The 20,911-nt window shown below is 52.6% G+C and overlaps 1 protein-coding gene across 3 annotated transcripts; it reads left to right on the top strand.

Moving 5' to 3' along the window:
* The first annotated feature begins 242 nt into the window (after positions 1 to 242).
* MRM1 (mitochondrial rRNA methyltransferase 1) lies at positions 243 to 20,686 on the top strand. Of its 3 annotated transcripts, none has more exons than XM_037809878.1 (5): positions 243 to 1,188; positions 1,394 to 1,493; positions 3,957 to 4,089; positions 4,192 to 4,311; positions 20,290 to 20,686. In XM_037809878.1, exons 1-5 carry the CDS (start codon positions 620 to 622, stop codon positions 20,364 to 20,366), a joined length of 999 nt encoding a protein of 332 aa, XP_037665806.1. In that variant the 5' UTR covers positions 243 to 619; the 3' UTR covers positions 20,367 to 20,686. The 3 variants fall into 3 exon arrangements, with proteins under 3 accessions (XP_037665806.1, XP_037665804.1, XP_037665805.1); XM_037809876.1 differs by lacking the exon at positions 20,290 to 20,686 and adding an exon at positions 4,573 to 7,134 and having other exon boundaries at positions 246 to 1,188; XM_037809877.1 differs by lacking the exon at positions 20,290 to 20,686 and adding an exon at positions 4,573 to 7,134 and having other exon boundaries at positions 248 to 1,188; positions 1,394 to 1,487.
* Positions 20,687 to 20,911: the final 225 nt, after the last annotated feature.

Below are 20,911 nucleotides of genomic sequence, written 5' to 3'. Positions count from 1 at the left end.
GGAGGGACTGGATGCAGGAGAGGTTTCTGAGGAAAAGCACAAGCACTTGGTGGGTTGGATGTGGGCAGGGAGGCTCTAAGACCGACTTGAAAGGGAAAAGACAACACATCCCCTTAAGGTGTCTTGCTGGTCTCTGGGTGAATGCGACCCCCCAGCCTCCTGGAACCTAGAAAGGTGCCGAGGCTTTCGCAGCTTCGGCAGTTTGAGGAAGACCGGCGGAGCGCGAGGGTGGAAGACGCGGTGCCTACGGGACAGGAGTGAAAAGACCTTGAGGCGGCTCAACGCGCTCCGCGCACCGCAGTGGGCGGACATCGCCTCTTAGCCCGCCCTGGAGGAGGCGCTGTGATTACGGCTGGGCATGCGCAATGGGTCGCAGAGGAGGAGGCGGGGCCGCGCGAACCCGGAAGTAGAGCGGCCCACGTGGGAGCAAGGGAAAAGACAGATGTGATTCGGCTGTCGGGCTCTGGGCCATCTCAGAGCGAGGAGTCGCAGCTGATCGTTCCTCAGCCTGAGGGGGCGAGTTGGGGGTAGCCGTCGGGGTTCCCTTCACTCTGTGTTGGCTGTAGTGGCCTCTAGGGGACGCAGTAGGGGGCATCGGGTCCCCAGCGCGGCCCGCACCATGGGGATACTGTCGCTCGCCTGGGGCGCGACCTGGTGTTGCTCCGGACGCCTCGTTCGTCATTTCTCCCAAGCGGCGAGGCCCTCGGGGCGTGGGGAGCGGCCCGGCGGGGAGGAGCTAGGCCGCTTGCTTCTGGATGACCTGGCGCCGGTCCCGCGGTCTGCCAAGGGACTGGAGTTCCTGTTTGGCCTGTCCCCGTGTCTCTTAGCTTTGCGGGCCGCTCGCCGTCGTGTGACCCGGCTTCTGCTCCAGGCCAGTAGGGCCGGCCTGCAGGGGGAGAGGGCTGAGCTGCTCCGGGCAGCCGAGGCGCGGGGCATCCCAGTTATACGGCCCCGAAGACAGAAGCTGGACGCCCTGTGCCACCACCAGGTTCACCAGGGTGTCTGCATGGAGGTGACCCCGCTGCGGGCCCAGCCCTGGACTGAGGCCGAGGAGGCGAGTTCAAGCGACGACCCTCAGCAACTATGGCTTGTCCTTGAGGGGCTCCAGGATCCCCGGAATCTTGGGGCCGTGCTGCGCTCCGCTCACTTCCTCGGAGTGGATAAGGTCATCACCAGTCGGAGAAACAGGCATGGATGCCCCTTATTCTCCATGTGCCCCAACTTGGAGGCCCAACCGATGTCCTAAGCACCTGGGTGGTCCCGAGGGCCAGGCCTCCTAACGTCAGAACTCTCAGCCCTAACCCTTGGGAGCGGGGTGGGGGTGGGGGGCAGGGCTCCAGGCTAGGGGAGGGCAGGCCACCAGTCTTATGCGGACTATGGGGAAACTTTGCAGCTGCCCCCTCACCCCAGTAGTGAGCAAGGCCAGCGCGGGATCTATGGAGGTGATGGATGTGTTCTCCACTGATGACCTGGCCAGTTTTATGCAGGTAATGGTGGGGGGAGAGGAGATATGGCAGAAATCATCCCAGCTAGCAGTGATGGGGGGGGGGGGGAGAAGGGTGCATGTTGGTGTTGCTTCCTATGACTTTCTAAATCCCTTTGAGAGGGGAGTAATGCTGGAGTTCTTAAAACCACAAGTGGGACAGTATCCTAGCCTTTTAACGCAGTCCGTTTCCAGGCATTTGCTCCTGCCGCAGTGCCTCATTGCCTACTAAGTAGATCTTCAGTAAATTTCTTTTGTTCAGTTCTGGGGAGCTGGTGAATAGGAGGGCCTGGGGTCCTGGAGTAGGGGGCCATCTTAAAAGCCTCCCATGACTGAGGAGTACTCTATGCTTTCCGCTCTTTATACACCCTCTCCCCACAAAAACAACTCTGGTATCTAGCAAGCCATGCTTCCCTTGTTGGACACTAGGGGGCAGTTTTACCCTGCGTTTGGCAGCCATTCCGTGGTCTGGGTGGTGAGAAATTCCTACTTCAGAGTGGGAAAACTCTAGGATGGGTCTAGAACAGCTCTATCCAATAGAAATATAATAAGAACCACATGTGTAATTGAAAAGTTTCTAGTTGCCACACTGAAAAGTAAAAGATGAAATTAATATTAATAATTCATTTAACCCAGTAACTACATATCCAAAATACTGTCATTTCAACACGTTATCAATTGCATTTTACACACAGCACATCTCAATTTGGACTGGCCACATTTAATAGCAACATGTCATGTAGCCAGTGGCTACCATATTGGACAGCGCATGTCTAGAAGCCGTGCCTGGCTTTACTCCCCTTGTGGAGAGCCCCCTTCACCCCTTCAGAGGAAATCTGGCCCAGCCAAGCCTAGAAGGAGAAGGAGTTCCCTCTCCTCATTTCCAGCCTCAAGCAAGTAGTTCCTGAGGAAACAGCATTCTGCAGAGCACATACTTAAACTCCCACCATCATGTCTGTTCCCATCAGCCTCTGGCCCATTGAGTCCTGTAACTATGGAAGAAATGGAGGTGTCCCAAGCAGAGGCCAACCCTTCTCCTTGTGCCCTGGATGCCGTCCCTTGGTGCCTACTCACAGACACTGCCCCAGCATTTCTATCTCCTACATCATCAGTTTTTCTCTCTACTGGATCACTCTTAGCAGCATGCAAACAAAAACCCTCCACTCTCACTCTCCATTTCACAAGTCATGCTTTGACTTCTACACACAAAGTACGAGTCAAGGTCATCAGTGTCCTCTGTATTGCTACATCAGAAGGCTGGTCCTCAGTCCTCATCAGCAACATTTGGCACAGATAATCACTCTTTCCTCCTTGGAAGATTCTATCTGGTTTCTAAAACACCTCACTCTCCTGGTTTCCCTCCTACCTCATTGTGTCTTCTCCCAGAGTCTTCTTTGGGGATCCTTCCTCAGCTCCCTGATCTCCAAGTGTTAGAGATTTCCAGGTTGCAGGCCTTGGACCTCTTCTCTATTCACTTCCTGTTGGTCTTATCCAGTCTCAAGGCTTTAAATCTATATAGAACCGTCTCTACATAAATGCTTCCCAAAAAGATATCCTAGCCTGGATCTTACTCCTGAACTCCAGATTCACATGTCTAGTTGCCTGCTTGGCAGTTCATTTGTGCTGCCTAATGGACATCTCCAACTTAACCACTTACAAAACTGAGCACCTGTTCCTTCTGTAGGCTTACCCATCTTAACTGATGGCAACCCATTCTTTTAACTGTTTATGCCAAAACCCTTGGCTTTGTCCTTGGTTCATGCTCTCACTCACCATGTCCAACCTGTTAGCAAATCCTTTTGGCTTTACCTTAACATTATTTCCATATTCTCACGATTTCTCACTATCTCCACTGCTACCATCCAGGTCCAAGCCACCAGCATGTCTTGCCTGTATTACAGCAGAAACCTGTTTCTGCTGTTGGCTAGTAGCACAGCAGGCAGAGTGATTCTGCTGAAACATAAATCAAACCATGTCACTTTTCTGCTCAAAACTTTCAAAGCCTTTGCCTCTCTCAGAGTAAAAGCCAGAGTCTGTCCAGTGACCTTCGAGTCCTGCCTTATCTGGCCCTTTGTTTCCTCTTCTGTCTCTCAATGACCCCCTTCAACCTGGCCCCTTTACAGCTCTTCAAATATGCCAGGTTGGCACTCATCTCTGCCTTTGTGCTTGCCGAGCTCTCAGCCTCAAATGTTCTTCCCCCAGATGTCTACATAGTGCTCCCTCATCTCCTTCAGGTCTACACTCAAATGTCACTTGCCAGGGAGGCCTTCCCTGACCACCTTTGCAAGAGACTGGGATTTTGTTCTGTTTTGTTCACTGCCCCATCCTCATGCTCAGAACAGAGCCTGGTGTATTCTAGGTGCTTAATAGCCATTGACTGAATTGAATGGATTAGTGAGTGAATGAATATAGCCTTGGTCAGGGCTCTGATGAAGGTTTGGTGAGATAGAACATGATTTCTTCCTCCTTTCAGGCCAAGGCACAGCAGGGCTGGCTGGTAGCAGGCTCAGTGGGCTGCCCAGGGCCTAAGATGCCCCAGTCCTCCCAGATCCCCATCACTAGCTGCTTGGAGTTTCTCTGGGACCGGCCCACTCTCCTGGTTCTAGGTAAGTGGATGTCCCAAATTCTCTGTGCTAAGTCCTATATCTCCTGAGCACCTGGGTGTCCAGCTAGGGGGGTCCCTAACTTTCTGCCCCCTTGCCCTGCAGGGAATGAGGGCTCTGGACTGTCCCAAGAGGTACAGGCCTCCTGCCAGCTTCTCTTCACCATCCTACCTGGGCGGCAGCTGCCTCCTGGACTTGAGTCCTTGAACGTCTCCGTGGCTGCAGGTGAGTCCACTCCCTCTTCCTTACTGCTCTCGTTCTAACTGCACAGGTGTGGCTTCTCACTTTTCCTAATTACTGGCTATCTCATCCTAAAAATGTTGCTCAGTCTTTTTGTGCCTCAGATGAAAATGGGGAAAATAATACTTCTTCAGGTGGTTATGAGATGAAATGAGGGAGTTCTTGGTACACATCAAGGACTCTGTACATGGCCCTTCCTCTCCTCCTTCTTTCCTCTCTTGCCCTTGTCTCTCTGTCTGTCTGTAGGAATTCTTCTCCACTCCATTTGCAGCCAGAGGAAGGGTTTCCCTGCAGAGGGGGAAAGAGAGCAACTTCTCCAAGACCCAGAAGATCCTTCAGCCACATCTGAAAGGCCCAAAGTCACCCAGGACCCAGGACTGTCTAAGATCAGGGAAAGAGAGGCAAAATGGGGGCTGACTTGGACTGCCCGAGACGTGTGTGCCGGAGGGCAGGGGTTGGGTGCACATACAACCGTGGGCTCAAATGGGGAGTTTAGGGAAGAGAGGCCTTAGCTATGGAAACCAGGAGCTCAGTTTCCTGTTTGGATGTTGTTCTTTCAGTTGGAGGTAAAGCGGGCTCATTTCCAGTGTGGGTGTTGAGGGGAGGTCTAGATATCAGGAGGGACACTGGCAGCCTGGGTCTGGGGGCACTTCTTCCTCTTGAATCAGTTGTATCCTGTGTTGAATGTGGGGTGAGGACATGGAGGGGAGACCAGGGCCCTGTGGAGTTGACAGATCTGGGTGTTAATCGAGGCGAGGCTGGGCCCACTGCATGTCCTTGAGCACACTGCTTCATCTTTATGTGTACCAGGGTCCTTGTCTGCATCAGCCTCCCAGGGCTGTTTGAGGAGCAAATACATCCCTGGGATCCAGTAAGCTCTCAGCAAGCGCGGCCTTCCACCCCATTCCTCCGCTAGGTGGCAGCCTCGCTCTTTGGTCAGCAGCCTCTTGCGGAAGCTTTTCCCAGGCTCCCGGGGAGGCTCCAGGCTGCAGCCCCAGGACTGGAAGGAGAGATCAGACACCTCCCACCCCACCCAGACCTCATGCATCCCTCATGTTTTAGTTTCCTGGCTGCTAAAACAAATACCATACAATGGGTTGGCTTAACAACAGCAATTTTTTGGCTCACAGTTTAGAGGCTAGAAGGTGGGCTTCCTCCGGGGTTGGTATCTTCTGGCCAGCTAGCAAACTTTGGGGCCCCTTGGCTTTCCCCTAACATGGCAGTGCAGAGTGGCGTCTTCTTTCTCTTCCGGGGATTCTGTTGACCTCCAGCTTCTGGCTTCTCCCTCCATCTGACTTTCACTCCACTTACAAAGGACTCCAGTAATCCGGGTTAAAGCCCAGCCTGGGCCACACCTTAACTGAAGTAACACCTTGAAGAGATCTTATTTACAATGCATCTACACCCACCAGGATGCGGACCAGGGCCAAGAACACAATTCAACCCTCCATACCCCACCTCAGTCAGTTCATCTCAGTTGAAGGAACCAAGAGACCAAAGCCCTGGCCTTTGATTCTGTGAGGAGTTGAGGACAGGATGGCTGTTTATTTTATTGTGCAACCCAGACCGACCTGGCACTCCTCCCCAAGGCTCCACAAACACAACAGACACCACCAGCGTGAGTCCTTGAGGGCAGTGATTTTCAACCTCGGCTGCACATTGGAACCACCTGGAAAGCTTTAAAAGGAACTGCCACCAGGGACCCACCCCCAGGGGGTCTGATGTAATTGGTCTGGGGCAACCTGGGCATCAGGATTCTCGAAGCTCTCAGGTGGTTCTAATGTGCAGCCAAGGCTGGCAACCACCAGAGCACTTCTCAGCCTTGGCACTACTGACTTTTGGGGCCAAAGACTTCTTTGTTGTGGTGCATGTGCTGGGCACTGTGGGATGTTTAGCAGCATCCCAGCCTCTATCTACTTGATGCCAGCAGACACCCACCCAGTTGTGGCAACTAAAAATGTCTGCAGACATTGCCAAATGTGGGAACCACTGCTCTAGAGTCTGGATTTGGGAAAGCGCAGCCCTAAGTTCGAATCCTGATTGTCTGTGTGACCTTGGGCAAGTCTCTTACCTGAGCCTCAGTCTCCTTCTCTGTGAAATGGGGATAATCCTCCCTTCCTGGGCCCCTGGAGGGAAGTAGGATACAGTACTTAGTAGATAGCAGCTCCTTTCCTCCATGGAATGGATTTATCTGGAATTCTAATGGCAATGCCAATTTAGAAATTCATTTTAATTTGTATAAGAAGGGCTTAAGATTTCTTTAAAGTCTTACCCCCTCCCCCCGGGGGAAAGAGGGAGAAAGACTGTCACAAACTCCACTGACCACTATCATCTCTGCTGGCACGAAGGAGCCTCAGATTCGCCATCCCTGTGCTCTCCTGGCCAGATCCCAGAGCAATGGTTTGTACCTCGGCTGTACCTTAGGGCCACCAGGGGGAGCGCTTAATACTCCAGCTGTCCAAGGTGCAGGCATCAGGGCCTTTTAAAGCTCCTCAGTTGTCCAGGGGGCAGCCAGGTTCCAGAATCACTGGGAGCCACCTGCTAATGTCCAAGAAGCTGCTTCCAAATCCACTCACACCTGTGGTTTTGGGCTCAAGCCTGAAAGTTTGGGCCTGGGACGACCTATTTCATCTATCCCTGAGGTTCTTCCGAAGATGAAGGTACCGGATCTGGCTTCCTGTCTTCTTAACTAGATGTCTTCTCAGATGCCTCATCCATAAAATGGTGATAATGCTGTTAATACCTGCTCTATCTAACCCTCCCCAATGGGAACATTGTAAAAATAAAATGATAAAATATCAGTAAAAAGTATTCTGTAAATTAAAGGACTGGGCACCGCCGGATTAGATGATACAAACCTTGATGCGAGTATCACGTGCTCCCTCCACTTGGAGGTGCAGATTTGAGCTCTGCTCTCTTGGACCAAGCCCCCGTGGATCCTGGAAGTTGGTGTAAGGGGGTCCCCAGAGACCAGAGCCCCCTCTCCTGCCCACAGACTCCTCCCTATCTCCTCTGCCATGCTGCTCCTCTGCCTTCCGGGTCGCAGTGGTCTGGGACATCTTGAGGGGCCACTCTGCTGGGCTAAGCAGGCCCAGGGTCTAACCCGAGGGGGCCCCTCCCTGCCCACCCCCTGGGCAGCAGGCCTGCCGGGTTCTGGGAAAACAGTTTCACTTGAACCAAAGGGAATTGGGGTGGTAAATTAGCTGCCCCACCACACACACACACACACACACACACACGCACGCACGCACGCGCGCGCGCGTGCCTGGTGGAGCGCCTGATGTATAGCCACTGCTCAGTACTCAGGAGCTGGGGTGGCTGTGGCTGTGGGGCTGGGGCTGGGTGGGGGTCCATTCCCAGTAGGGCATGGCTTCTGTGAAGCCAGAGAGAACGGAGGTGGTGAGTATCATGACCCTGTCCGTTAAGCAGTGCTTGGTTTGTGTTGCAGCTCTGTGACTTGCTAGCAGGGTAAATGTGGACATGTCTCTTAAGTTTCCCAAGCCTTAGTAATCCTCAGCTGTAAAGTGGGGAGAACAATAGGACTTGAGAGGACTGCGGTAAGGGTTAAGTGAAATGATACTTGTAAAGTCCTCAGCTGTTCATTGCAGCACCTGGGAACAAACCAGGAGGTTGAGGCACTGGGCTCTGCTCTGCTACCAACCTGGCCTCAGTTTCCCCATAGGACCCATAAGGTCCCTTTCAGCCGCATCAAGCTGATTTACCCCCAAAGCAGCTGGAGGATGTTGGGGAATGGAAAGGGATGAAATGACTTCCGCAGGCTCGTCTTGTCAGGGCTTCTGGCCAAGAGGGAAAGGGGTCCCAGAAGGATTTGCACTGATTTGGTATTCCCAGAGCAGTTGAATTGTGGCCAACGCCCCCTTCCCGCACCCTCCGGGACTGGAATGTTTTTTGGCAAGAGGCTAAAATGCTACCTACCCAGGCTAGGGTCCTAAACTAGTCCCAATCACCCCCGCCCCTGCAGGGCCAGGCGCTAGGGATCCCCACAGTTTGTAAATGTAATCAACCTCGAGGTCTCTCACTTCCACAGGTGCAATTAGCATGCCCATCTGCTAATCCCTGATTAATGATGTTTACAAACATGGGGCTCCACTCGCAGAGCAGCTCAGCCCCTCCCTCCCAGGGCCAAGAGACAGCATCTTTCCCTTCCACCCCCTTCCTCAAGCCTCCTCAGCCAAAACCCCTCTTGCACCCCCTTCCCCAGGCAGCCCTGGGACCCAACTCTCATTGTACATATGTGCCTGGGACCCAACTCTCCTTGTACATATGCAGGAAGGAGATTCAGAGAGGAAACAGGAAAAACTACCAGGCTTGGTGGTAAGGGTTCTGCTCTTCCTTCTTCTCGGTTCTGGAACTTGGAAGACCCATGCTAGGTGCAAGTGCCCTTTGCACTACCCTAGCCCCAGCCCAGCCACAGGTGTGGACCCTCCCCACCTGTCCCCAGTCAGGGGATCGTCCCCATCCCACCACCTTCCTGCTGAGACTCAGTGGGTCCCTCTCAGGGGAACATGAGAGCACAGACTTCCGAGTCAGACTGACCTGGGTCCAAACACCAGCTTGATTCAGGCCTGCCCCTTAACCTGATTGAGCCTCAGTATCTTCATCTGTAAAATGGAGATAAGTATCATTCCTACCAAATAGGTTGTTTTGAAGATTAAGTGATGGGATTATGAGAAGTTTTGCATGGTGCCTGAACATAGTAGGTGCTCAATAAATGTGAGTTTTTTATTGCAGTGATGATGAAGAAAAGAGGTATTGGAAGCTACAAAAATGCCCAAGGACTTTTCCTCCTTCCCTCACCCCCTCTCTGGGGAGAGGGGGCAGGTCCCAGCTCATTACTGGTGGGGGCTGGGGTGGAGGTGTCAGATTGGAATCACTCCTGGGTCTGTTTACAGCTTCCCTGTTTCATTAACACCTCCCTGGTGGGTCTCAGCTCCTCCTGCTGGGGGAGGTGCTCCGGAAAGTTCTAACTGCCTCCTACCCAGCCCAGAGCTCAGTGCTCCAGAGGCAGTAGAGGGGTTTGTGAGGGGGCAAGGTGGCCCCTGACCAGGAGGCTATCGCTGCCCCTTCCCCACCCCGCCGGGGCCTCGAGGCCTGGCCAGGGGCGGAACATTGGGGGCTGCCCCTTCCTTTACCCTCTGGTCCATCGGTTCCAGTGCTGCCCGTTGCATCCCAACCCAGCCACTTTTCTTTCCTTTTGAACCTGCCGTGACTCGATGTGAACATGGCACGGTCTTGGGTTCTAATCCTGACCCACCCTTTCCTAGCTGGTGGTTTACCCTCTAGGACGTTTAGTAGCTTCTCTGTACTTTAAAAGGGGGTAGCACGGCATCGGGTAAAGCATAAATGCTTGGATAACTGGCAGCCATTGTTGGTACCTTGCAGGCAAAACAACAGCTCTCAGGATTATCTGGGGAGACAGAACCTTGTTTAGCCAACCGGGGTGGGTGGAGGGGCAGTGGGGGCCAGCAACCTGAGGGCCATGAGCCTTTTCAGAGAAGTAGAAAGGGGTGTGGGCTCTGCCCTCAGTTAATTGTCCCAGTTTCTTCCCTGGGTTGGGAAAAGGAGTGGGGCTGGCCATTAAATTAGGGCCAGGAGATTTATACCTCTGGCTTTGCAAAGGCTGCTTCTAAACAAGATCCCTCTCCACCAGGCTCCAAGGATTCTTCTGGCAATGCCGGTCCCTGCCTCTGCCCCGTGCCCTCTGCCCCAGCGTTCCGTTTCAGAAGACGCCCTTCACCGCCACGCTCAACCTGGCCCCTTCTGCTTCCCCCTCCAATCTCTGCAGCCCCCTCTCCCTAGCAGCTTTTTCTTCTGAGGTTTGTGGGTGTCAAAAGGGAGACTCCATGAGAAGTAGAACCTTTCGTGGTTTATCTGCAAACTCAAAAAAAAAAAAAAATTCCATGGGCAGAACCGTTCCCTTTAGAAAGAAGAAAGCAAAGCAGAAGTCAGCGAGCGAGGGAGGCGGCAAGACAGTGGACCTGGCCCCTGCCCCCTGCAACTGAGCGGGCCCTTCAGTGCTTCCCACCCTCTAGCCCACCCCTCCCCACCTCCAGACTTTCCACCCAGGAATTGGCCTCAGTCATCTTTGTGCCTCCATCTCCCAGCACAGGGCCAGGCACATCCGGGGTGTTTAATAAGCATTGAATGAACAGGCAAATGAGAAGTGGGTCCTGAGGTTGGAGATGAATTGCCTTCATCTCCTCTTCCCTGTGTTGGATGGTAAACCCCACACCACCTTTCCTGCCAGCCCTGACCTGCCCCTTCCAGATGGCTTCAGAGGGGGCAGGTCACAAAGTAGCTCCCTGGCCACAGGGAGAGCCATATTGGATTGTTTGCTCCTCTTGATTCTCTGAAAAGGGAGATAATTGAGGGTGAGCAGGGGCCTCTGGGCCTGCCTCCTTGCCCTCCCTGTGTGGAGCCCCGGGTCTCTGCCCCTCATTCTGGTTCTGTTTCCTGACTGCCTGGGCCCCCCCGGGCTGCAGCCAGGTCTCTGGGGCTGTGTCTGCACATCCCTCCTCACCATGCCTGTCCATCTCTCCACCTTCCCCCCGGTTCCCGATACCTGGGGGGCTGATCGATGACAGCCGCTGGTTATTGATCCGGGCAGGCAACCAAGTGTGGCTGCTGGAGGCTGGAATCCACAGTGCCCGGGCCCTGGTGGAGGGGCAGCTGGGGAGCCCGGGGCTGCCAGGGAGGTGGGACTCCCTGCTCGCCCCACGCCGGGACCTGGGGGTTGGAGCCCTTAAAGCTGCAGACCCTAAGGATGGGAGAGGGATGGGGTGCATGCAGAGGGCGTCCGAAGTCAGGAGAAGGTCAAGGCTTAGCTCATGCTGTCATTCAACAAGTATTTATTGAGCACCTGTGTGCCAGGGGGATCTAGCAGCGAGCACGTCAGCAAAGATCCCTGCCCTTGTGGAGTTTATGTTCTAGTAGGAGGATACAGACTATAAACAAAATAAAGAAGTAAAATTGTATAGTATGTTATGCAAAAAATAGAGCAGGGAAAGGGGGTGGGAGCACTGTTATTGGGGGGGACAGTCTTAAATCTGGTAGTTAGAAGAGGCCTCCTTGAAAAGGTGACCTTTAAGCCAAGACCTGAAGAAAGTGAAGGAGTGAGCCATGTGGGTATCTGGGGGAAGAGCCAGGCAGGGAAGAGCAAATTCAGACACCCCTCTGGTGGGGTGGGAGGGTTGCTTGGGGAGCTCCAGGCTCTCAGCAAGGAGGCCAGTGTGGCTGGAGTGAAGGGGGGATGGGAGAATGGGAGGAGGTGAAACATAGAGGGGAGCGGGCCACTGATGATGAGAGCTGCCTGGTCCCAACCCGAGCAGCTCACCCAAGAGGAGCTTTCAGAACACAGTTCCACGCTCTGACCACTGAGTATCACCAACGATGGCAACATGTCCCAAGCATGTCATCTGCTTTGTCAATGACATAATGCTCAGCAGCCCCGTGACTTAGCCGCTATTGTTATCCTGTTGTAAAGATGGGCAGACAGAGGCCCAGAGACACTTGGCAACTTGCCCAAGGTCATACAGCTAGGAAATAGCAGAGCTAGGACACAAATCCCAGTCTGACTCCAAAATCATTGCTTTTAACTACTCCCCTGTGCAGTTAGCAATTCTGCTGACAAAAGGTGGGTGGTGTGAGGATGACTGGAACAGTTGAGGGAATAAAGAGGTATGTAGCCAGGAGAGTGGAAGCCCCGGGCGGTGTGGGTAGGAGAGCAGTGATCATGGTATTTAAATTACAAACAGGCTGTCCTGGGGCAGAGAGATGATGCAGAGGCCAGGATTGGGACCACTGATTTTGCAGGCTCAGGTTGGCTGATGGCAGCACAATGTAACCAGATTCCAGAGTTTGAATGGAGTACCTTATAGGTAGTGAGCTCCCTGTCACTGAAGGTGTGCAAGCACCAGATGACCCCACGGGTAGGGTGTTGCAAGGGGGCTTCAGGCAGAGGATATCACGGTTGGGTGTGGTGAGCTCTGGGATCCGTTCTGTGATTCTGTAAGGAAGGAGGGAGCTCAAAGCTTTGGCAAATGGGGTAGGGTGGGCAAGATTGTAACTAATGGGTGTCTCCTCCTCTGTGCCTGGGTAAGGCTTGTGCTTTGGGGTCTGGCTGTGGAGGAGATTCTCCCGAGTTCCCATCACCCCAGAACCCAAGCCCTGTCCCGCCTGCCCGTGGATTTTAGAGACCTGGGCTGGAAGAGGGGATGGGAAGATGAAGATGTGGGCTCCCTCACCCCTGCTAGGTGCTGCTTGCAGACAGAATGGAGGAAACACAGACTTGAGAGCCTGGTAGGCCTTGGTTCAGCTTTCGCTTCAGCCTCTCAGCAGCTGTGTGGCTTTGGACCATTTTTTTAGCTACTCTGATCCTCCTTTTCCTCATCTGAGCAAGGGTCTGATATCTCTCTAGCAGGATTTTCTGCAGGATGGTGATAGCAGGGGCCTGGGAACTGGGAGGCACTGAGTGAACTGAGGTGATCAGAATTAAGGCCCTGCCAAGTCTTCCCGCTGTCACTGAGCCCGAGCGGGTGGCGTACCTCTACCCCTGGTGACCTCTTCCCACCTGAGGGCAGGGAATCCAGGCTCCTGGGTCCAGAATCCAGATCAGCCTCAGTAGACACCCAGGTGTGCCCAGGGCCCCTCTCTGGGCCTGGCGGGAGGTACTGGATGGCTTCCTGACATCCCATCTGTCAGGCCTTCCGTCTCTGTCTGTCCCTGCTGACCCTGGAGCTTCCTCCCTCTCTGTGGGCCAGGACCCATCCCGGCCCTGCACCCTGTGCACCAGCTCGTCTCCTTGCACGTTGCACCCAGAGATCCCTCACATAACCCCCAGCCCAGCCCATCATGGAGAAAAATCAAATCCCATTAAAGGCCATTGATTTTCTTCCAAATTTGCTGCAAATATACTTGGAGGCTCCTCGGTATTACTGCCTGTTCCACCCTCGGCCCCTCCACTACCTCCATCGCTTCTCCAGGGAAACAGGGATGGTTGGAGCTGGCAGGCAGTGTGGCGGGCGAGGGGGACTGGGGGAACTGACCACCCTCACAGAGGTTGGAGCCCCCCAGCCTGCATGGCAAGACCCCAGATAAGCTGCTGGCTTCCAAGGAGTGAGTACTTCTCTATCTGGCTGCCCCCATCTTCCTGCAGGACTTGGGCAGAGAGGTGTGTGTTTCTGTGTGCATGTGGTTTTGTGTGTCAGTATATGTTTGTGTGTGTGTGTCTGGGTGAGTCTGTGTGACACTGTGCATGTCTGTGTGCAGCTGTGTGTCTGTCTGTCTACAGGTGTCCATGGTACATCTCTATGTGTGTCTTTATCTCTAATTGTGCACATGTCTCAGAGTGTGTGTGCATCTGCGTGAATGCAGGAAGGGGCTTGCAGTTGAACTCTGGATGCTCTGCTGCCCCCAAAACGGCCAGCCTGGGGAAGAGGCTTGACTCAGGACAAACCCAAGTTATGGTTCTTTCCCCAGGAGAGGGGCACAGGCCCCTGTGTCCCTCCCCTCCAACCCCTGCCCTTGGTCATCTTGGAATGGGGCCTGCTGACTTTGCTGGAGTGTTGGATTTGGGGTTTGGGGAGCTCATGGAAAAGTTTCCAAACCTGATGATTGGGTTGGGGGAAGGATAAATTCCTTCCCTGCCCCCGATCTGAAATCAAGTGTCCCCCATTAAAATCATTAGAGTTTAATGGACATATACTGACCTTGTGAGCCTGAAGAGGTGCCCTGAAGGGGGCTATTGTGTGGGGCACTGGCATCTGTCTGGGTCATGTTCCTGGGCTCATGCCAAATATCAAGGTCGGTCTTAATGGGAAAAAGTCACAAACAGCATCCTTTGGCCTTCCCAAGGTGGGGAGGCTTTGCAGCCTGTCTGAAGGCTGAGCCCTTGCCTCTTGCCTCACCTGCCAAGGCCAGAAGTCAGCATAGTGCTGGACTGGCTTTCCAGGCCCCAGGGTGCTGCTGAGGTGCCCCATGCCCCATGGACCAACCTTGACAGGGTCCCCTACAAATTTGGGGGTGGGGTGCCTTCCCTCAGAGAAGCCTCGCTCACCACCTCCCTGCAGGGCGTGTCATGTAAGTTCATGCCTATATGCATGTTCTCCCGTGGCCTCTGCCAGGGAGCTGGAAGCGGCTCTCCGGGTTCCAGAGACAGGTCAGATTTATGGCTCTGGGAGAAATATTTAGGCCTGAGACAGTTTGGTTGTGTTAATTATGGAAATCTAAAGATAATCTATATTTAATGCTGAATTTTGTCAAATTTGCTAAAGAATTAGGGGAGCGTGTGCAAACAGTGACACTTCAATGAAGAACAAGGTGCAATTAAACTCTGAAATTTACAGTGGAATAATTGGAGAGCATGACAAATATAGTTATCAGCAGCAACTAATTAGGGGTCTGCTCTAGGTTTCTGGGCTTGATTAATCTCGCCTGGATGCTAATAAGTTATGTGGGCCAGATGATACAGGTTTGTCACCCCCCTCTCTCCAGAACACTTGGGGGGTGGGGATGTGACCAGCCGGCCTGAGGGAGAGAATGGGGGTGCCACAGCTCCCAGGCTGAGACTCCTTCCTGCCCTCACAGCCCCACAACTAAGGGTGGGGTGAACCCCTTGGGTGGCCCCTGCTCAGGCAGCATCGCTGGTTGGTAAGTTCTTCTTGGTGTCTCACTAGAGGCTTGTTGGGATTGGGGGAGAGAGGATAGGAGGCTGAGTTTTTAGGATCTAGCTGAGCCTCAGTGGGCCAAATTTGTTCCTTTGCTGTCGACACAGCTCAGTCTGACCCCTGCCTCCACTTCCCCCTCAGGTCTTGGGGGGCATCGAGAGACCCCTTGTAAGTTGGATAGCTCCCACATTTCCTCCCCTGGCTCCCTTCACCCCCCCTTTCCCCTCTCAGGCCTCTGCCAATCTTCCTTGCTGCTGACTGTGGCCAAGCCTTGATCCACTGATTAAAGTTTAGGCCAGAGCTGACGCTATCACCAGCGAGCTGGAGCATGTAGGCTACGCAGCTCAGCTCGGGAGCAGCCCACACCCTGGGCCCGGGGCAGGGCCGGCTGAGAAGCTAGAACCACCCCCTCCCTCTCTGTGTCCCTCACCCTCTTCAGATTCTGTCTTCTGTCTCCACTAACCTCTGCCCTGACCCAGTCCCTGCCTCCCTCAGCCTGCTGCCCTCTCTACCCTTGAGGAGCCCACCTTGGGAGGGGCCCCTGTGTGACCAGCCCAGGGGAGGGGCTGACCCCACAAGTACTCTCCCCTCCTGTCCTCCTGGGGTCCTCTGAGGCACATGGAGAGGTCTCTGGGGTCTGGGCAGGACCCATCCTGAGAAGCCCTCCTGCCGTCTCCTGCCTTGGCTCAGTGTCATCTTGCACAGGACAGGGGTCCAGTGGGCAGCCTCGGCTGAGGCTGATGAATCTAAAATGGGAAGTTAGATGAACTGCTCCCCTTTCAGTGTCTCCGGTGCCCCAGATCTCTCAAGGCATGGGCATGTGTGAGCGTGTGTGGTAGGTGGCCATGGCCCCTGGTGGAGCTGGCTGAGAAGACAGCTGGGAGGGGCTCTGGAGGAGACAGGGGCCTCCAGAGTGCCTCTCTGTGGTACCTGGGCCACACTAGTCCTCCGTCTGCAAGGAGGTGAAGTTGCTTCCTTGTAGCCTCAGTTTCTCTTCCTGAAATCAGGGAGAAGCCTTGCAGTCAGACACACCTGGGCTGTATCCTGAACCTGGGGATCTTGGGCTATTCCTAAGGGAAAATTACCTCAGTGCACACCCCCCAGGGTCTCCAGGACCCCAGTGTATGGGGTTCCTCTATCCCCACCTTCTTCCTAGCCCCTTCTACTTTTCCCCTCCATCTTTCAGTGCACTTGCACATTTTTAAATCAATTAAAGTGCCATAACAGGAAGGAGGCTGTGGTGGGAACCAGAGCCCAGAGCTTCACCCGCACCCCCACCTGCCTTCAGGAGGGGAACCTGTTGGGGATGGAATCATGTCCCCCACAAAAGGCATGTTCAGATCCCACGTCCTGGTTCTGTGGGTGTGAACCCATTTGTAAACAGGACCTTTGAAGGTGTTACTAGTTAAGGTGTGCCCAGACTGAATGAGGGCTTGGATCTTAATCCAGTATGCAAGGGAAACTGGCCATGGAAGGAGAAGCCAAGGGGAGCTGCCAGAAGCTGGAAGTCAGTGGGACCCGGAAGAGAAAGGAGAGGTGCTCTCAAATGTCTTGCCATGTGGTGGAAAAGCCAAGGGCCAAGGATCGCCCCCAGCCAGCTCCAGAATGCCACAGTCTTTGGGGAGAAAGCATCACCTTCAGATGCTCAGTTTTGGACTTTTCCTGGCCTCAAAACCGCAAGCCAATAAATTCCTGTCGTTTAAGCCAAGCCAGTGAACAGGGTTTGTTTTAGCAGCCAGGAAGCTAAAACAGTTTTTGGTATCAGAAAGTGGGGGGCTGCTATTGCAGATACCTAGGAATGTGGAAACCAGCTTCGGAACTGGGTAACAGGTAGAGGCTGGAAGAATTGTGAGGGCTCAAAAATGAGGGAGAGCTGTCGAGAAAGTTTGTATCGTCTTGGAGAAAACCTAATTTGTCACAAACAGAGTGTTGGTAGGATGGACATTAAAGGTACTCCTGGTGAGGCCTTAGAGGGAAATGATGAATGTGTCATTGGAAATTGTGAGAAAAGCAATCCTTGTTATAAAGTGGCAGAGAACTTGGTGAAATTGAGTTCTGCTGTTGGATGGAAGGCAGAACTCGTAAGAGATGAACTTGGATAGTTAGCTGAGATTTCCAAGCTAAGTGTACAAGGTGCAGCTTGGTTTCTCCCTGCAGCTTGTAGTGAAATGAGAAGAGAAAGATATGCACTGAGGATTGAACTGTTAAGCATTAGGAAGCCAGCAATGAATAATTTGGAAAATTCTCAGTCCCTCCAGATGGTGTGCTCTGAGACTAGGGACAGAAGTGGCTCTGCCAGGGAACTGAGTCCCCAGAGAACAGGGCTACACATGAGGGTTTAACTGAACAACCCTTTGCTAAAGAGTCAGAGATGTCAGAGGAAGTCAGGATTGGAAATGCAGTTTCTAGGAAGGATCTTTGAAAACCTCTATTGTCTAATGGTTTGGACCTCCTGGAACTGCATGCAAAGGCAGCAAAATTTTTGTAAAATTTGTATGACCAGAAGCATTGCCTGAAAGGGGCAGAGAAAGGATGAACAGAAGGAAGAATGACTTCAAAGGCAGAACCATGGAAGCTGAGGTCTGGACAGAAGACATCTCCTTGGACCAAGAGAGCGAGCCCACCCATGTGTGAGGAAAGGGCAGTTCTGCCTCAGTGTTTGAAAGGAGCAGGTCTTGCACCCCATTGTTCAGGGACAGTGTTGCCACCCCATTGCTTGGAGATGTTAGGGCCTGTGTCCCAGTGTACTCAGATGGCCCAGCAGGCATCCCATGCTCAGACAGTGTACGGTCTACACCCCAGTGTTCGTGGAGAGCATGGCTGCTGCACAGGATGCTTGGAAGGGGAGGGGCTCTGCTCCAGTAGGCCCATGGGACAAAACATCAATCCAGAGATGACTCTCAGATCTTGAAATCTAATAGAGTTTGCCCTACTGGGTTTCAGACTTGTTTGAGACCATGATCCCTGTTTTCCTTCCAATTTCTCCCTTCAGGAATGGGAATCATTATCCTATGCCTGTCCCTCCATTGTATTTTGGAAGCAGACAACTTGTTTTCCAGGTTTCACAGTTTCATTGGAAGGAATTTTTGCCCCAGGTTGTATCATGTCCATAATTGATTTTTTAATTCAATTTTATTGAGATATATTCATATACTATACAGTCATCCAAAGTGTACAATCAATTGTTCACAGTACCGTCATATAGTTGTGCATTCATCACCCCAATCTATTTTTTGAACATTTTCCTTGTACCAGAAAAAGTGAAAATAAGAATAAAAAATAAAAGTAAAAAAGAGCACCCAAATCATCCCCCCCTCCTCCCACCCTATTTTTCATTTAGTTTTTAGTCCTCATTTTTCTACTAATCCATCCATACACTGGATAAAGCGAGAGTGATCCACAAGGCTTTCACAATCACACTGTCACCGCTTGTAAGCTACATTGCTATACAATCGTCTTCAACAGTCAAGGCTACTGGGTTGCAGTTTGATAGTTTCAGGTATTTACTTCTAGCTATTCCAATACACTAAAACCTAAAAAGGTTTATCTATATAGAGCATAAAATGCCCACCAGAGTGTCCTCTCAACTTCATTTGGAATCTCCCAGCCACTGAAACTTTACTTTGTTACATTTCACATCCTCCTTTTCGTCAAGATGATGTTCTCAATCCCACGATGTTGGGTCCAGATTCATTCCTGGGAGTCATATCCCGCTTTGCCTGGGAGATTTACACCCCTGGGTGTCAGATCCCACGGGGGGTGGGGCATAATTGATTTTGATGAGACTTTGTACTTAGCATCGTTACTGAAATGACTTAAGGCTTTTGGCATGTTGTGATGGAATGAACGTATTTTGATGTGGGAAGAACATGTCTTTTTGGGGTCCAGAGGGCAGACTTTTGGCAATTGAGTTATGTTCCCCGCAAAAAGCATGCTCAGGTCCTTTGGGTGTGAGCCCATTTGTAAATAGGACCTTTGAAGATGTTACTAGTTAAGATGCACCTAAACTGAATGAGGGTGGGCCTTAATTCAATGTGGTTGAAGTCCTTACATGCAAGGAAACTGGACATGGAGAGAAGCCACAGGGAGCAGCCAGAAGCTGGAAGTCAACAGGAGCCAGAAGAGAAAGGAGACGAGGCTGCCATGTGCATTAAATAATGGAAAAGCCAAGGGCCAAGGATGGCTGGCAGCTCCAGAATGCCACAGTCACTGGGGAGAATGCATTGCCTTGCTGATGCCTCAATTGTGTACTTTTCCTGGCCTCAGAACCGTGAGCCAATAAATTGCTGTTATTTAAGCCAACCCACTGTATTACATTTGTTTTAGCAGCTAGGAAGCTAAAACAGAACCCACCCAGCTTAGGGTCTGGTGTACAAGGGTGAGAAAAGGGCTTCTCAAAGTCTCCAGCTGGCCCGGGAGCCTCCCAGGTGTTGCTGTTGTTAGTGAGTAACAATGTCTTGGGAAGAGGAGCTTCTGTGGTGGCTGCAATAGCCTTCTTGCCTCCAGTATGTCGCCACTCAAATAATATACCTAAAATGTGAGTCAGAGCATGTCACATCCTTGCTCAGAAACCTTCATTGGCTCCATATTGTCTCCAGGATCAAGTACAGACTTTTTAGCTTCATGGTCAAAGCTGTCCACAATCTGCCCCTATCTAGTTCCCCCTTCCTCTTGGGCCTTTTAAAGTCCCTTTGTGCTACCTCCCAGAACAACGCCCTGTTCCCCAAACACCAGATACCCTATAGACTTTTATTGGAGCAGTGTCCATTGCCTGGAATGCCTTCTCTCCCTCTCACATCCTCTTGTCCACCTCTGGGTGGACCAGCTCAAGTCTCACCACTTCCCAAAGCCTTCCCTGATGCTCTCAGTTACACCTGCCTCCCCTGCCCTCACCTGATTCCCTCGGCTTGCACAAGTAGCCCCTCCACCAGAGGGCAATAGATGCCTCAGGCACAAGCAAAATGGAAATCAGGATTCAATGCATCCCTCCTGGGGCCTGCTTCTCAGCTGTGCTATCTCCTGGACTTCCCACCTGGTGTCCTCATCTCTGGACTTGAGGGCTGGAGGATTTGGGGAATGGTTGTGTTTTGTCCCCTTCTCTGCAGAGCTGAGACCTCTTTTGAGATTAGGGTGAAAATTACCAAACTAGCCTCTTAACATCTGTACACTGCAATAAAGTTTTCCAGTCACCACCGATGTCCTAAGTCCCCAGAACAAGGCTTGGTTGGCCCATTTTACAGATGGGGAAATGTGTCTTGATTATTGCTGTGCCCTGCAGGACCTGTCAAGTCACAGGTGCAGGATACATTGGATAAACTGAGGCTCAAAGAGAGCAACTTGACCGAGGGCATGTAAGTCAAGACTCGAAACCAGACTTCTCTGCTTCCAGGTAAGCCTCTCTTCCTCCACACCAGCTTTTGTAATCACTCAAGACCCTGACCCAATACTTCCCTATCTTTGTCACAGTCCCAGCCTCCAAATCCCCCATGCTGTGTGTCTGTGGACAGGTCACTAGCCCCTCTCAGCCACAGCTTTCTGTAAACACTCAGGCTGTAACCAGTCCCTTTTTTGCATGATTATTATGGGATGAGATGAGATGATGGATGCAGAGCCCCTTTTCCCTGGGATGGACCCCTGTGGATCCAGGCTGGATGTCCTCCAGGGGTTCTTGGACTGCCTCTAGGGGGCTGGGAGGGGGAATACAGACACCCCCAATTCTCACTCAGCTCCTCTCTGGAGGAAGACAAGAGATCTGGGGTTTGCTTCCTCGGGAGCCTGCAGTCTTTGCGGCTGATGGAAGTGACCGGGCTCTGTCGCCATGGCAACGTGGGCCAGCCGCCCGCAGGGCCATTCCCTGTGCCAGCTGCCATTGACCTCACTTAGGATGATTACCTTTTGGC

Source organism: Choloepus didactylus, chromosome 18 (genome assembly GCF_015220235.1).
Source record: "Choloepus didactylus isolate mChoDid1 chromosome 18, mChoDid1.pri, whole genome shotgun sequence".
Classification (NCBI taxonomy): Eukaryota; Metazoa; Chordata; class Mammalia; order Pilosa; family Megalonychidae; genus Choloepus; species Choloepus didactylus.
The sequence above is the reverse complement of the archived record's forward strand: the minus strand, read 5'-3'. Positions and strand labels throughout refer to the sequence as shown.